The sequence below is a fragment of the Chamaea fasciata genome, unplaced genomic scaffold (assembly GCF_029207755.1).
Source record: "Chamaea fasciata isolate MVZ Bird 193981 ecotype frontalis unplaced genomic scaffold, bChaFas1.0.hap1 SCAF_3, whole genome shotgun sequence".
NCBI classification, from domain to species: domain Eukaryota; kingdom Metazoa; phylum Chordata; class Aves; order Passeriformes; family Sylviidae; genus Chamaea; species Chamaea fasciata.
Window position 1 is genome coordinate 108,452,705 of NW_027094088.1, and position 16,314 is coordinate 108,469,018.

Below are 16,314 nucleotides of genomic sequence, written 5' to 3' on the forward strand. Positions count from 1 at the left end.
AGAATCCCTGTCCTCTGCACCAGCCCCGCTCAGCTGGCACTGGAGGGGACAGGGTGTCCATCAGCACAGCCCCATTGCACAGCCCATGGGGACAGATGCAGGATGGGCCCAGCCTGGAGAAGCTGACACATGAGAGATGTCAGAAGTCAATGGGAATGGCTGCCCAGTGCTGGCATAGTATGGAAAACTGCTCTGGGTTACATTCCAAGTCTTTACAATTGCCAAAACATGTCCAATTATGAGGATGTCATATGAATATTCTCATAACATACTGCTGGCACCTCTATCCCAGAGAAAACATGGCTGTCATCATTCTGAAGAGACAAAATGCAGGTAGCTCACTTCCTGTAGCCATAGAGCTCTTCCTTGGGGTTTCATTTTATTTGGTTCCACCACAGCATCAGATGACATCTCCTTGGTCTAACTGTGATCCAGATGTGCAAGGCCCAATGTGCCAGGTCCTGTACTAACCCAAACGGCATGGACAGTCCATGCCCTACAGAGCCTAACACAGCTTGCCTGTTCAAAGCCTCACAGCTTTCATGATCAACGTTAATTTGGAAGCTTTAGGGCACTGCAGTGTGAGGGAAACTCAGCATGGTGCCATCCTAAAATGCTTTCACTTTCCCAAACACACGAGATTGTAAGCCTGACACAGGAACTTGTCCCCATTTTTACCCTTTTTCCACCATATGCTCGAAATGAACCCTGTAATAAATTCCAGCTTTACTTTTGGTGTTCCCTGTCAGCTGCCCTACTATGTAGGTCTTCACTTACTCTTAAGGCAATGCCATTGGTAAAAGAAACATGGATTTCAATGACTTTGATGGATCCTAATTAACTCCACTTTTCTAGCATCCAGGTTCAACTTGGCAGCTCCCAGTCTCTCAGACTCAAAAGGACAGTGAGTCCCCTGACTGTTCTCTGATGAGCACAGCCAGGACTCTGTATGATCATCAGAGGTGACCAAAGGACACAAGAACCCAGATCCTGAAGCCTGACACTGATAAAACAGGAATCACTCACAAAAGCACAATACTCCTCTGCAGAAAAACATCTCCACTCATTGTGTCACTCAACCCAGCCCCCCTGAACCAACATTCAAATAATCTAGAGTGACACTGGCCCCGAGTAAGGGGATACCCAGCACATTTACATCCCTGCGCCTGCCCAGCAGCACTACCAAAATCCCCCCCCCCAGCAGCAGCAGCAGCAGCAGCAGCAGCAGCAGCAGCTCTATAAAGCTCCTCTTGCCATCGCTGACACTCCACCAACAGCAGCCACTGCCCTCCCTCAGCCTCTGCTGCCACAGCCCACTTGGCCAGCACAGCTCTGCTCCCCTGCTCACAGCATTGAAACTTGTCACTCTCCACAGAAATCCAATGTCACTTCATATGGGGCCACGACTTTGGCCATCACCACCCTGGTGTTGCCTGGCATGTGGATAAATGCTTTCATCATTTGTGTGCTTTGCATTGGCTGGGTGAAAAAGAAAACCTTGAACTCAAATGAGAAAATCTTGCTGCTGCTGGGATGCTCCAGGTTTTGGTCTTTGTTCTTCTCATGGACATATGCCTTTCTCTCAAAAATTTACCCCTACTGCCTTCTGGTTCATCCCATATTTCAACTTCTTCAAGGTTTGTATACTGTTTCTAATCTTTCCAACTTGTGGATTTCAGCCTGTCTTTGTGTTTTTTATTGCATTAAAATTGCCAATCTCAGGAACAGGTTCTTCATCTATCTGAAAGTAAGAATTGACAGGATGGTGCCATGGCTTCTGTTGGGGTCAGATATTTTCTCCATGATTTTTGGAATTCTTGTCTACAACACTATTGATAAAGCTATCTGTAAAGACCTCAATTTCACCTGCCTCGGAAAATTTTGGAAGGAAACTATCAGAATAGAGGAACATTTTTACCCTAGTTGTTTTGTCACTGGCTTTTCACATACCACTTTATTCATGGCAGTCATCTTTTCTGCTCTTCCCCTTCTCTTTTCTCTCTGGAGACACAAACGCAGGATGCAGAAAAACTCCATGAACAACCCCAGCATGGAAGCCCACATCAGAGCCACGAAATCTATTCTCTCCTTCATAATGTACAGCATCATCTTCATGTCTTTGATCTTTACTCTAGTTTATTCAACAAAGTACAATAATCACATGATATTTCTTGTTTATTTAATTCAACATTTTTATCCAGGTGTTCATTCTCTTTTCTGATTTTCAGGAATCCCAAATTGGAAAAGACATTGCTTAGGATTCTTTCCTGCGTGAAGCGCAAGGTTTCCAGGAGGTAGAAACTGTAACAAAATCTGCAGCTCATGCAAAGTATCTTTAGAGAAAAAAAGTTCAATTAATTTTCATTGCAATTCTCCAGGAAGTATAGGTTGTAGAGATGTTCAGCTTTATATATTTCAAATTCTTTCTACTACTATTGTTATGAGGTAAATAAGTTACTATTTGCATTTATTTAAAACATGTGTTGGAGTTTAGTTATTGCCAGTAGAAAAGTAATATGGAGCTTGTACAAGGACTGAATACAAAAGAACAACAATCATACTGCAAACCTGACTCAAATGTTTTGATTTTCACTGGTTGAATTGATTGAATGACACAATATCTTTATCTCTCTTTTGGTTTACCTTTCTCCCTGCTGTGGCTCTGTGCTGTGTGATATATTATGGGCTGTATCACTGTCTGGCAGGGGCTGATAGCTCTGTGTGAACATGCTGACCCCTGTCACTCACCAGAGGTGGTCACTGCTGCAAAAACAACGAGGTAGGAATGGCCCCAGGGAGCTCAGGGGGTGCAGAGCCCCCTTCCCACGCCAGCCCTGTGTGTCCTCTGTGCCCCACTGCCTGCAAGGACAGGATTCCCTGCTCTGTGTGACTGATCTCCTGGCCACTTGCACTTGGTGATGAGTTTGCGTTTACCCAGTGCACTCTGGCTCAGTGAAATCCCCAGAAACATGCGTTTTGTGGGAGGTGCAGTGTGGAATAATGCCACGACTTCATCTTGCAATGACTGACGAGCAGATGCATGGGATACTTGGGCCAGGTGCTGCAGCTGAGGGCCTGTGGGGCCTCAGTGGGGCAAGGTCAAGGCTGTCCCATGCCAGGAAAAGCCAGTTCCAGGCACTCCAATGGACCCAACACAGGATGTTGCTCATCTCATCAGTGACAACTGTGGCTCCTCTGGGAAAAAAAAAGCCCTAAAAGTCTGCAGGCCATGGGAGGGAGCCATGCTGGAGCAGGGGAAGAGTGGAGGAAACAAGTTTTAGTGAACTGACTACAATCCCCATTCCCTGTCCTCATGTGCTGCTGAGGAGAGGAGGTGGTGGAGAATCTCAGAATGAGTTAAATTGAGCCCAAGATTACTGGGGAGTGAAGATAAAATATTTCAGTTTTGTGCATGTTCTACATCATCCTGCTCTGTTTTCAGTAGGCAATAAATTAAACTGATTTTCCCTTTGTCAAGTCTGTTTTGTCTGTTAGAATAACTGGTGAGTGATTCCCCTGTCTATATCTTGACTCATGAGCAGTTCCATCTTATTTGCCACCGCTGCCCTGTTCTAGAGTGATATTGAAGGAGTGGCTGAGTGGGGCTCTGAGAGCTGCCCAAGGTCAACTCACCATGACAGGGCCTGCAAATGTGAAATAGTTCCCGTGGAGGAATACATTCAGTGCAGAGGAGGAATACATTCAGTGCAGACTGCTCAGTGAGCAGCTGCAGTGTGAGCTGCAGGTGAAGTGCTGGGAGTCCCAAGCAAGGTTCCAACACTTGCTTAGCAAAGGGCACAGGGACCTGTGGCACCAGGGACATGGTCACTTAAGACCATGACACTTTAGACACTCCAATCATCATGTGCATGCACTGGAAGAACACAAAAGCCCAGGGATCATTGTTCTGGTTACCTCTCCAGAGGCAGCCAGCTTGAGCTGTTTCTCTGTTACTGTGCCATGATTCAACTGCTTTAAAGATCCAGAGGCCTGAGACTCAACTTCGGGAAACCCAGTGCCAAGCTGGTGAGGAAACCTGGTCTGGCTCTGAGTGTGGTGTGTGTAGGGAGTGGAGTGGGGCAGCTGCCCACTGTGAAGGGGCTTTGGTCCCAGCAGTGACAGTCTCTGGTGGTGGGGTGTGACTGTCAGAGGGCCTCCTGGGTGGAGAGAGAGTTAAGTTTCCTTCACACCAGCACAAACAGAGCAGAACCTGAAGTCGTCATTTCTTTTACCAGCTCAGGCTCAGAGGGTCGTTTTACCTCATGCCCACTGTCAGGTGTGCATTTCCATCTCACCTTCAAAAGCTTCGTTCCTGCTTCTGAATTGAGAGATTCAACCATTCAGGCCAGAGCAACCTCTCAGCCTCTGCAATATCTCTTTTTCCAAAGACCACACATTCTAGCAGGCTGCCTCACCCAACTACCCAACTCTCCTTAAACAGCAACTGCCCAGAAACAAACAAACAAATAATTAATGCCACTTTATAACATGCCAATCCACCTTCTTTAAGTAAGAAAGATTTGGAGCTGAATTAATATTTCCAGAACAAGTTCATAACACCTGCCTTGAGGAAATTTCATTTTGGTTTCCTGAATTTTATCCTGAAACAGTTGTGGCCTCCAGGGCATTGAAGTTTAGTCATGGATGGAATGGATTTCCTCAGAAGGAACCAGGCAACTAATAGCCTAATCTGTTAGCTAGCCAAGGCTAATCATCTGGGATTTCCTATAATAAAGAAGGAAGACAAGGATTCTGGAGAGGGAAGATGTTCAGCCTAGACCAAGCTCGGATGGAAGCAATGCAGTCTGTGTGATGTCTCTTAGATCCCAACACAGCTGTGTGTCCCTGCATATGCATAAAATCAGCAGTCTGATGCAATTTGATATGCGCAAGGGCATCCAAAAAATCCACGTAAGCTGGTAGATACAATGTCCTGGAGAATCCTTCCCCTTCTTGAGTGGTGCCAGTAGGGATGGATTTGAACAAAAAGCAGACTCCTGTCTTTCAAGGACCTGATCCCTATCCTCTCGATCTGAAAACCCAGCATTGGAGACTCTGATTTATATACAGCTTTATTTTGTTAAGGTACCATATTCCCCACACAGAGCTGATTCCAAGCCACAGCCACGGTGTGGTCCTGCTATTGTAACTTTTTGTCCTGGTTCTGACCCAGGACAGGGTTAATTTCTGCAGTAGCCAGGAGAGGGCAGGGCCAGTACTTAGGGTTATTCTATACCACCTCATTGAACGGTGGGGGGCACGGGAAAGGGTCTGTCTTCTGGGCAGAAGGGGTTTCTTCTGATATTGTCTATTATTGGGGAGCTGTTACGGTGGGAATCATTTCTTTTCTTATACCCTCTGACATCAGTAGTGTTGCTGTTACTGTTCACTTTCTTATTTCATTGCTGTTTCCAGTAAATTGTTCTTATCTTAACCCATGATCTTTGCCTTTTTTCCCTCGAAGTCTCCTCTCCAGCCTGCACAGAGCAGTAGGAAGATGAGGAATAAGGGGGGTGAAAGAAAGTACAGTGTGGTTTGGAGAGCCGAAGGGGGAGCACAGAACTGAGGACGGCCAGTCCAAAACCACAACAAATATTCATTTAATGCCACTGTACTAAGCACAGACCCAGCACACAGGGCTCATCTTCACACCTGTTCTAATAGAAATATCTTCCATTTTTCTCAAACACTTAAAGACAAGAAGAAATAAAAGAGCAGAAAAAGAAAAAAGGAAAAACCCCAACAAAATCTACACACTTTTTCGTGTTCTGTCAGCAAAACCAGAGAGGAGGAAACACACATCAAAGCATAAAGCAGAGAACAGGTACTATCAGGAAATTAAAATCCTCTCAAGGCAATGCTCTCTCCTTCAACAATAAAAAAAATTAGCAAAAGAAATAATAATTTTGAATTAGTGTATCCAAAACTAACTTGGCCATTGTAGATGACCAAAGGACAGAAGAACGCAGGTCCTGAAGCCTGACACAAAACAAACAGGGATCAGTCTCCACTGCAGAAAAACATCTCCCCTGGTTGCGTCACCCAACACAGCCCTCCTAAACCAACATTCAAATAATCAAGAGTGACACTGGCCCTGAGTAAGGGAATACCCAGCACATTTACATCCCTGCACCTGCCCTGCTCCCCACAGCAGCACCACCAAAATCCCCCCCAGCAGCAGCAGCAGCTGCAGCTCTATAAAGCTCCTCTTGCCATCGCTGACACTCCACCAGCAGCAGCCACTGCCCTGCCTCAGCCTCTGCTGCCACAGCCCCCTTGGCCAGCACAGCTCTGCTCCCCTGCATGCAGCATGAAAGCTTGTCACTCTCCACAGCAATCCAATGTCACTTCATATGGGGCCACGGCTGTGGCCATCATCACCCTGGAGGCGTTTGCTGGGATGTGGATAAATGCTTTCATCGTTTGTGTGCTTTGCATTGGCTGGGTGAAAAAGAAAACCCTTAACTCAAATGAGAAAATCTTGCTTGTCCTCAGCTGCTCCAGGATTTCCCATTTGTGCTTCTCATGGGTAAACAACTTCCTTTCAAGAATTTATCCCAATTACTTTTATGTTCATCCTGTACTTCAACTATTTGCATTTTTTACAACCTTTTTTAAATATTCCAACTTGTGGGTTCCAGCCTGTCTTTGTGTTTTTTATTGTGTAAAGATTGCCAATTTCAGGAACAGGTTCTTCATCTACCTGAAAGTAAAAATTGACAGGATGGTGCCCTGGCTTCTGTTGGGATCAATGCTTTCAGCCTTGGCAATGGGCATCGTTATCTATGACCTCGCTGAAACTGTGCAGAGTAACAACCTCACTTTCACCTGCCTCAAAAATTTTTGGGAAGAACGTATCAGAATGGATAAACATTTTTTCTCTACCTTCTTTGTCGTTGGCTTTGGATATGCTGCTTCATTCATGGCAGTCATCTTTTCTGCTCTTTTCCTTCTCTTTTCTCTCTGGAGACACAAATGCAAGATGCAGACAAACTCCATGAAGGACCTCAGCGTGGAAGCCCACATCAGAGCCATGAAATCGATTCTCTCCTTCTTAGTGATGTACAGCATCAACTTTGTATGTTTGATCTTGACAATAATTTATAACATGAAGAAAGAAAATACCATTACACTTCTTATATCCATATATCTGTATGCTTTTCCAGGTGTTCATTCCCTTATTCTGATTTTCAACAATCCCAAGCTGGAAAAGGCACTGCTAAAGATTCTCTCCTGTGTGCAGTGCGAGTTTTTCAGGAAGTAGCAACGGTTATAAAGCTGGAGCCCATGCAAAATTATGATCATTCACTGTACAAAAGATGTAATTTAATTTTTAATGCAGCTCTCCAAACATTGTAGATGATTCTGATGTTCACTCTTCAACATCTCAGTTAAGAAAACGTCTTTCATATTTATTGAGGAAATTACTGTATGTATTTAGATTTAAATAAATCTTTGAGATGCATTTGTGTTATTAACCAAGTCACTTAGCCCTGATTGTGTGAATGATGCCTAACCCCCTGTGTGCTGAAGGGAATAATGTGGGCATGAGAGTCGGATGGTGGGGTGATGGATTATCATGCACAGGCCCTTTACCTCTGTCTGAGCCCAGTGGAAGAGGGACCGATGCTAATTAAATGTTCAGCCCCTGCCCAACACTCACAGCCTTTGCAATCTGCACCCTTGGTAGCCCGCATTTCCATATCAGCTGGCTGCCCACCACCGTTTACCATGGCAGCAATAGGGTACTTGGACTGCAGCCTCACCTGCACTTCTCCCAAAAGGATAGATTTGGCACTTGAAATCCTCCCTGGCAGAGGATGACAATATGACTCCCAGTGTGCGGGACAACAGGATTGCTTCGCTGTCCGCCCCAAAGCAGGGAACACCTCTTTGCTAAGATTTCCTCTTCCGACTGTACCCTGGTGAAATTCTGTCTACAGGCCTAACTGATGGCAACCTTGCACCTAATTAATCACCCATTGCTCTCTCTCATTGGTTTTGTTTTTGTTTTTTTTTTTAAATATATTTCTAGGTAATCCAGTGAGTGTATGTTTTGGTGGCAATTCCAAATTTGTATTTCTACAATAAAATGTATTATGTCTGATTCTGTGACTCTGAACGTTCTTAGTGCACATGACAAAACTTACATGTTGATTTGTGGTAATCAGAAATTAAGTTGAGCTACACCCAGGCCCTTTGATCTCTGAGGACCAACAAGGGGTTTCTTTTCTGCCAAATGTCTATACTCTTAATGGAGAAGAAAAATGTGCAGCACTGGTACGCAAAGTGGCTACAAATAAATGAATAATAATACTGCAAACCTGCCACAAATGTTTTGGTATTCAATGAATGAAATGGCTGCAATAAATAGATTGATCTCTTTTTTGATTTATCTTGCTTTCTGCTGTGGCTCTGTGCTGTGTGATATATTATGGGCTGTGTCACTGTCTGGCAGGGGCTGATAGCTCTGTGTGAACATGCTGACCCCTGTCACTCACCAGAGGTGGTCACTGATGCAAAAACAACGAGGTAGGAACGGCCCCATGGAGCTCAGGGGGTGCAGAGCCCCCTTCCCACGCCAGCCCTGCGTGTCCTCTGTGCCCCACTGCCTGCAAGGACAGGATTCCCTGCTCTGTGTGACTGCTCTCCTGGCCACTTGCACTTGGTGATGGGTTTGCCTTTTCTCAGTGCACTCTGGCTCAGTGAAATCCCCAGGAATGTGGTTTTGTGCAAGGTGCAGCACAGAATGAGGCCACAGCCTCATCTCACAGAGACCCACAGGCAGATGTATGGGGTGCCTGGGCCAGGTGCTGCAGCTGGGGGTATGTGGGGTCTCAATCACTTGAGGTCAAGGCTGTGCCCTGCTGGGAAAAAGCAGTGCTTGACCTCCCAATGGACCCAGCAAGGGACACTCCTCAGCCCAACACCAACACTCATGGCTCCTGAGGGAAAAGATAGTTTAACAACGGACAAAAACACATCCCAGCAGTGAGGACTGAGGAATATCGCGAGACACAGTCCTGAAGAACAGGGCTAAGGAAGGGAGGGGAGAGGTTGCTCCATGTGCTGGAGAAAGAATTGCCCTGCAGCCTGTGAAGCGGACCATGGTGAGGCAGCTGTGCCCTGCAGCCTACAGAGGTCAGTGCTGGAAAGGAGATCCACCTGCAGCCCCAGGAGAGCCCCAGAGCACAATAGGTGGGGTGGGTGTCTCCTGCAGGATTGCAGCCCAAGGGAGGGCCCAACACTAGAGCAGGGGAAGAGTGCCAGGAAAGAGTGGAGGAGACTTGCTATGAACTGACTGCAACCCCCATTCCCCATCCCTCTGCACTGATGTAGGGGAAAGATGTAGAGAAGCTGGGAAAGAGGTGTCAAATTGATCAAAACAAGAACAGAAAGGTGGAGGCAGCAGGTTATAATTTTCTGTTTGTTGCTTATCAACCTACAATATTTTCAACAGTCAGTAAATTACTTGATTTTTTTTCTTGTCAAGACACTTTGGTCCGTTTGAGTAACAGGTGAATCATCTTCCAGCCTTTACCTCCATCAATCCATGTGCTTTTCCATCCTGTTTTCCCCCCCTACCCCATGTGTAGGTGAGAGTGAAGGAGTAGCTGAGTGGGGATCTGACAGCTGCCCAAGGTCAACCCATCACAGCAGGTGAAACATGAAGGAGTTCCAGCATATACAGAGCAGAAGCTGAATTGGAAGCTTCTATCACCAGCTCAGGTCCAGAGGCAGATCTTAAGCATCTACTGTCACAACTCCCCAGTGAAAGGCGTTGAAAGGACAAGAACAACCACACCTCCTTTCTTCCCCTCCTGCTGATCATGACAGTCTAACTGCTATCACAGGAAAACCCTGGAGGATCCATCTGATTCCCTACATCTAGTGCAACATCATTCTTCAAAACCTCACATGCCACAAGGCCCCGCAGGCAAAATCAGCACCTTGCATGTGTTACCAAACACCACAGCCCTAGCAAACCACACTGCAGATCCCTTCTTCCAGTTTTGAGAAATCCTGGAGAATGTCACACCCAGCACAGAATCCCTGTCCTCTGCACCAGCCCCGCTCAGCTGGCACTGGAGGGGACAGGGTGTCCATCAGCACAGCCCCATTGCACAGCCCATGGGGACAGATGCAGAATGGGCCCAGCCTGGAGAAGCTGACACATGAGAGATGTCAGAAGTCAATGGGAATGGCTGCCCAGTGCTGGCATAGTATGGAAAACTGCTCTGAGTCACATTTCAAGTCTTTACAATTGCCAAAACACGTCCAATTATGAGGATGTCATATGAATATTCTCATAACATACTGCTAGCACCTCTATCCCAGAGAAAACATGGCTGTCATCATTCTGAAGAGACAAAATGCAGGTAGCTCACTTCCTGTAGCCATAGAGCTCTTCCTTGGGGTTTCATTTTATTTGGTTCCACCACAGCATCAGATGACATCTCCTTGGTCTAACTGTGGTCCAGATGTGCAAGGCCCAATGTGCCAGGTCCTGTACTAACCCAAAGGGCGTGGACAGTCCATGCCCTACAGAGCCTAACACAGCTTGCCTGTTCAAAGCCTCACAGCTTTCATGATCAACGTTAATTTGGAAGCTTTAGGGCACTGCAGTGTGAGGGAAACTCAGCATGGTGCCATCCTAAAATGCTTTCACTTTCCCAAACACAGGAGATTGTAAGCCTGGCACAGGGACTTGTCCCCATTTTTACCCTTTTTCCACCATATGCTCGAAATGAACCCTGTAATAAATTCCAGCTTTACTTTTGGTGTTCCCTGTCAGCTGCCCCACTATGTAGGTCTTCACTTACTCTTAAGGCAATGCCATTGGTAAAAGAAACATGGATTTCAATGACTTTGATGGATCCTAATTAACTCCACTTTTCCAGCATCCAGGTTCAACTTGGCAGCTCCCAGTCTCTCAGACTCAAAAGGACAGTGAGTCCCCTGACTGTTCTCTGATGAGCACAGCCAGGACTCTGTATGATCATCAGAGGTGACCAAAGGACACAAGAACCCAGATCCTGAAGCCTGACACAAAACAAACAGGTATCAGTCTCAAAAGAAGAACACTCTCCACTGCAGAAAAACATCTCCCCTGGTTGCATCACCCAACACAGCCTTCCTGAACCAACATTCAAATAATCAAGAGTGACACTGGCCCCGAGTAAGGGGATACCCAGCACATTTACATCCCTGCACCTGCCCTGCTCCCCACAGCAGCACCACCAAAATCCGCCCCCCCCCCCCCCCCAGCAGCAGCCGCAGCTCTATAAAGCTCCTCTTGCCATCGCTGACACTCCACCGACAGCAGCCACTGCCCTGCCTCAGCCTCTGCTGCCACAGCCCCCTTGGCCAGCACAGCTCTGCTCCCCACCTCGGAGCATGGAAACTTGTCACTCTCCACAGCAATCCAATGTCACTTCATATGGGGCCACGACTTTGGCCATCACCACTCTGGTGGTATTGCCTGGCATGTGGATAAATGCTTTCATCGTTTGTGTGCTTTGCATTGGCTGGGTGAAAAAGAAAACCCTGAACTCAAATGAGAAGATCTTGCTGCTGCTGGGATGCTCCAGGTTTTGTTATTTAGGTATCTCGTGTGTATATTCTTTTCTTTTAATAATACATCCCTATCACTTTTGTCTTCCTCTTCTACTTGAATCTCTTGCAGGTATTCAAAGCTTTTTTGATTGTTTAAACATATGGATTTCAGCCTGTCTTTGTGTTTTTTATTGCATAAAAATTACCTATTTCAGGAACAGGTTCTTCATTTATCTGAAAGTAAAAATAGACAGGATGGTGCCTTCGGTCTTGTTGGGATCTGTGGTTTTGGCCTTTATTTTCAGCACTTTTGCCTACCACATCTCTAATGAAACACAGTGCAGTAATCACAGTTACAGTAGTCAAGGATATTATCTGAAACACGTTATCAGAGTGGATGAACATTTAAAGCCTATTTTTTTTTAATAGGATTTGTATTTTCCACTTCACTTACAGCTGTATTTTTTTTCTGCTCTTTCCTTCTCTCTTCTCTCTGGAGACACAAATGCAAGATGCAGACAATCTCCACGAACAGTCTCAGCATGGATTCCCACATCAGAGCCATGAAATCTATTCTCTCCTTCTTAGTCATGTACAGCATTAACTTTATATTTTTTATTTTGACATTGATTTTTGCAAGGAAGAAAAATATGTGACTTTTTTTATTTTTGCATTTCTGTATGCTTTTCCAGGTGCTCATTCTCTTATTCTGATTTTCAGCAATTCCAAGCTGGAAAAGACACTGTTTAGGATTCTATCCTATGTTAGGTGCAAGGTTTGCAAGAGGCAGGAACTGTAATAAAAGCTGGAATGCACGCAAAACCTTTCACTTTAAGACACACGTAAATTTATCTCTAATGAAAATCTCCAGGTAGATGATGCAGATGTTCTCTCTTTACCACCAGAATTAAGAAAAAATCATTCTAATTCTTTGAACCAAGTAAGTATGACTTAGATTATTATTAGCACTTTATTTAGGCAATTAAGGTAATTCATTTAGGTTATTCTTTGAGTTCAATACTTGTCAATAATAAATTCATTTAGACTTGGTACATGGGCTGGATGCAAAGGGGCAATAAGTACTGCAAACCTTCCTCAGATGCTCTGGAATTTGCTGATTGAAAAACGATTTAACTTAGCATCAGGTTTATTTCTGTTTGGGTTTACATTTCTTTCTGCTGTGTCTCTGTTCTTTGCAATATTATCACTTGTAACACTGGGTGAGGTGAGTGCAACTTGAAAGACTGCAGCCTATGGAGACTCCATGTCAGACTGCCGGATTCTGAAGGACTGCAGCCCATGGATGGGATCCACACTTGTGGAGCAAGAACAAAGGAGCAGGTGGATGGGGGCATGGCACATGCCCAAGCTCAACAAACCACAGCACATTCTCTAAACGTGAAATAATTCCAGCATGAACAGAGCAGAATCTGATTTGTTCATTTCTGTCACCAGCTTGGGCACAGAGGGACATCTTACCCTATGCCTGGTGCCAGCAGGGAGGGCATTTTCCATCCATTCTTGGCAGGGTTTGCTTGGCCTTCTGTTCTCCCAGGAGGAAAATATCTGCCAGAGGTGGAGACCAAACATCTGAAGCTTCCCTCAGAAAAGGGAGGACCTAAAGCCCAAGATCTAGAGACAGCATTCCCCTGAGCAGAGACATTGAAGGGGCTGGGGGCACTGCTGAAAACGAGGCAGTGTTCCAACGCTCTTGGAAGTCACAGAGACATGAAAGAAGTGATGAGTACCTGTTCCCTTTTGCTGGGCCAGGAATGAGAGTTACAGCCTGTTAGATCCACGTGTCCAGAGAAAGCCCAATATCGACATCTCCCCTTCAGCCAGAAGAAGCAACTGTAGCCCTGTTACAAATGACTGTTTGAGATCACTTCAAAAATCACTGGCAAGGGTATCAGCAAAAAACAGATTTAATAATAAGTAAGAACATGATGAAGTTTGTCGGCAAGATTCACTCTGCTACTTACTAGATAGTTAAGGCACACCAAGGGGAAAAAAAAAAAAAAAAACCACAAACCAAAAACAAACCAGGAAAAAAAATCCCATCAATCAAAACAGAAATGAACCAAGGACTATCTGTGTGTGTGTGTGTATGTGTATGTGTGTGTTTAGGTGTGTGAGACAAAATGATAGAAAGGGCAAGGATAAAAAGGAATACAGCCTCAAAGCTTAACAGCACTCCAAAGTACTTAACTTGCATCTTAAACTTAACAATTTAGCAAAGGAATAACACTTAGCAGGATTTAACTTAGCTTTTAGTTATATTAAACTTATTTACAGGCCTAACGTACTTAAATATCTAAGACACTTAAACATCTGTCCTGGGTCGTAAATTAGGATGTGCACAAAGTATTCTATCACCACCTTCGTGAACTGTTGAATCCGGGTGGAGCAGTGTTTTCCCAGACCCCCTCCCTCTGGGCCATTATTTTCTGTTAATGGCTCATCAGATGCCTTGCCCATGACTCACAGATAACTCCCTCCAGGAGCTATCTCTGTTTAATGGGCCATCAAGGACCCCCTGCATGACTCACCATCCCATGGTGAGATGCTCCGCCCAGGGGGAGGAACCAAGCATTCCCACCTGGATATAATCTGGGGTTTGGGACAGTACAGGGGGCCCTTACCCACTGGATTCCCAGAGGACCGGAGCTACCAGACCTTCCTACAGGATCACTGCTTCAGGAAGACCACCTCATCTGGACTGCTTCCATCACCCTGCTCAGGTTGTATTCTGACTCTGTCAGTGGTCTTTTGTATTATTGCATCTATTTTATTTTACTTTCTTTCCTTTCTTCCTATTAAATTGTATCTCTGACTTGGAGCCTCTCATTTGTTTTGCTTTCAAACCACTACAACATCTAAGAAAGCAGCATTTATCCCATATTTGCCAAAGCATATTCACATATGTATGCTCACAGACAGAAAGAGTCAGTTCAAGTGACTGTCAAAAATGTGTGAAAAATTCCCCTCAAAGGCAGTGAAATATTCATTTTGGATGCCTTTACATCTCATCACCAGGCCAAGGGTTGAGCCTCGAGGAGTGGGGTGATCAGCCCAGGGTTGGTTGTTGTTCGGAGGTTCTCTGAGTACAGCTAATTTGGGAAATCCTAACTATTAGAGGCTCCACTGGTCACAGCCTGCTAAGGTCCAGGAGAGCTCAAAGGGTCTCATTTTGGACTCTCATTTTTGTTCATATGGCTGCAAGAAAGTGGGCTTCAGTCATTACAATGTTTCATCCTGGCTGCACTTTGCTTCCACACTCTTTCGTTGAAAGTGTGAGGACCAGGATGTTATGCCATTCAGGTAAAAAAAAAGTCATTTCTTAGGCTGTTCATAAAAAACCCCAGGATCTCATTAGGCAGCAGCAGTTCCTGGGAGCGGACAGTAGTTGTGATAAGCTCAAGGGGAGCTGGCTTCAGGTGCTGCTCATCAAGGCCGAGGCCTAACGAGCATTCCTCAGATCATGGCCTGAAAAGGGGACTGGGAAGCACCACCACAACCCCACTACCAAAAAAAAAGAGAGAGACGCCACCAGAGGCTACCAAAGAGACACAACACATTACTGCTTGCCCCTTTTTGTTCCATTTTTCTTTGGAGCAGAGGCTGTGCAGTTCTCCCAAAAGCAGGATGAGGGTGTGGGTTTCTCTCAATTTCTTCTTTCTGGAGTTCCCAGTCTTCATCTCGCTGGTCTAAGGGGAATTCCTCTCACTGGGACCGTCCTGTGGCAGCTCCTGCTCTCCCTCATACAGCACAGTCCAGCACAGACACACCTGCACACACAGGGACCCATCTACAGGGTCAGGGCTGTGTCTTGGTCTGGTCAAAACCCTGCTGCCACCAACACTTGAGAAAACACCACGGTGTGTCCAGCATGGCGCAGCCCAAACCTCCCCTCAAAGGGACCCCCCTGGGCCCCAGCACTGCCTGGATCCAGGCATGCACATTCCAAGTGTAAATCTTGCCCAAGAGAAGACAAACCCTTTCCTCCTCTTGAGGGCTCTAATTTTGTAGGCACTTGGGATTCAGGGCTCTCTGTCGGAAACACCATCCAATATCAGGAAAAAGTCTTTTTTTAAATACAGCAGCTCTGTCCCATCAGTGCAATGCTGTCCTGGCTGAGAGCATGGAGCAAAGTCAGAGGCTCGACACAGATGCGCTGCTGCACCATGTCAGTTTTATATACTTTTTTTTTGTGTGTGTGTGTGTGTGTGTGTGAATTTAAAATAGTGCTTAAATTAGATGAAAACAAGAAGGGAGGATGCTCTGAACTATTTTACCTGTAAAATATCTGCATTTCCTCTGTGCTTGTACTGAGCTGGGACTGTTAAGAAGAGATAAGGCAGGAAGGGTGCAGGAGATCAGCATGCAAGTTCTTGAGATAAGGATTTCCTGACTTCATGATCTGGAAATCTCAGCCAGATTCACTGATACCAGTTCAATCTGCCACTCCTCAGCATCCGGGTCATCACTGGGGCACATTGGGAACATCTGCTGGGGCACAGCTGCACTGCTTGGGCTGGCCAGTAGTAACAAAGCCATTAAGGTAGTAAAACTCAATTGAAAATGGAACAAGAGTCACCTGGAGATCTGGAAAAAAACCAGGCTTTATCTAAGGCAAGTCATACAGGGGTTCCACAACAAAAAAAAATCTTATTTCCCTGGGTCTCACCTGGGATAGGCAATGGGAAATTTCCCTCTGTGGGAACTGTTTCTCAGATCATTCCTCTCCGGTTGTTAAGG

The 16,314-nt window shown here is 45.6% G+C and overlaps 3 protein-coding genes across 3 annotated transcripts; all 3 read left to right on the forward strand.

Annotated features, from left to right (window-relative positions):
- The first annotated feature begins 1,438 nt into the window (after positions 1 to 1,438).
- Positions 1,439 to 2,221, forward strand: LOC136287881 (taste receptor type 2 member 9-like). Its single transcript, XM_066180576.1, has one exon. The coding sequence runs from the start codon at positions 1,439 to 1,441 to the stop codon at positions 2,219 to 2,221; it is 783 nt and encodes a 260-aa protein (XP_066036673.1).
- A 4,089-nt stretch (positions 2,222 to 6,310) lies between these two features.
- Positions 6,311 to 7,264, forward strand: LOC136287882 (taste receptor type 2 member 9-like). Its single transcript, XM_066180577.1, has one exon. The coding sequence runs from the start codon at positions 6,311 to 6,313 to the stop codon at positions 7,262 to 7,264; it is 954 nt and encodes a 317-aa protein (XP_066036674.1).
- A 4,133-nt stretch (positions 7,265 to 11,397) lies between these two features.
- Positions 11,398 to 12,355, forward strand: LOC136287883 (taste receptor type 2 member 9-like). The gene is given in 3 exon segments (XM_066180578.1): positions 11,398 to 11,956; positions 11,959 to 12,186; positions 12,189 to 12,355. Coding segments are annotated over 3 exon segments (954 nt in total).
- The last annotated feature ends 3,959 nt before the right edge of the window (positions 12,356 to 16,314 follow it).

Excerpts from the sequence above, each read along its gene's own strand:
- LOC136287881 (XM_066180576.1), top strand. The coding sequence starts at position 1,439 with ATGTGGATAAATGCTTTCATCATTTGTGTGCTTTGCATTGGCTGGGTG.
- LOC136287882 (XM_066180577.1), top strand. The coding sequence starts at position 6,311 with ATGAAAGCTTGTCACTCTCCACAGCAATCCAATGTCACTTCATATGGG.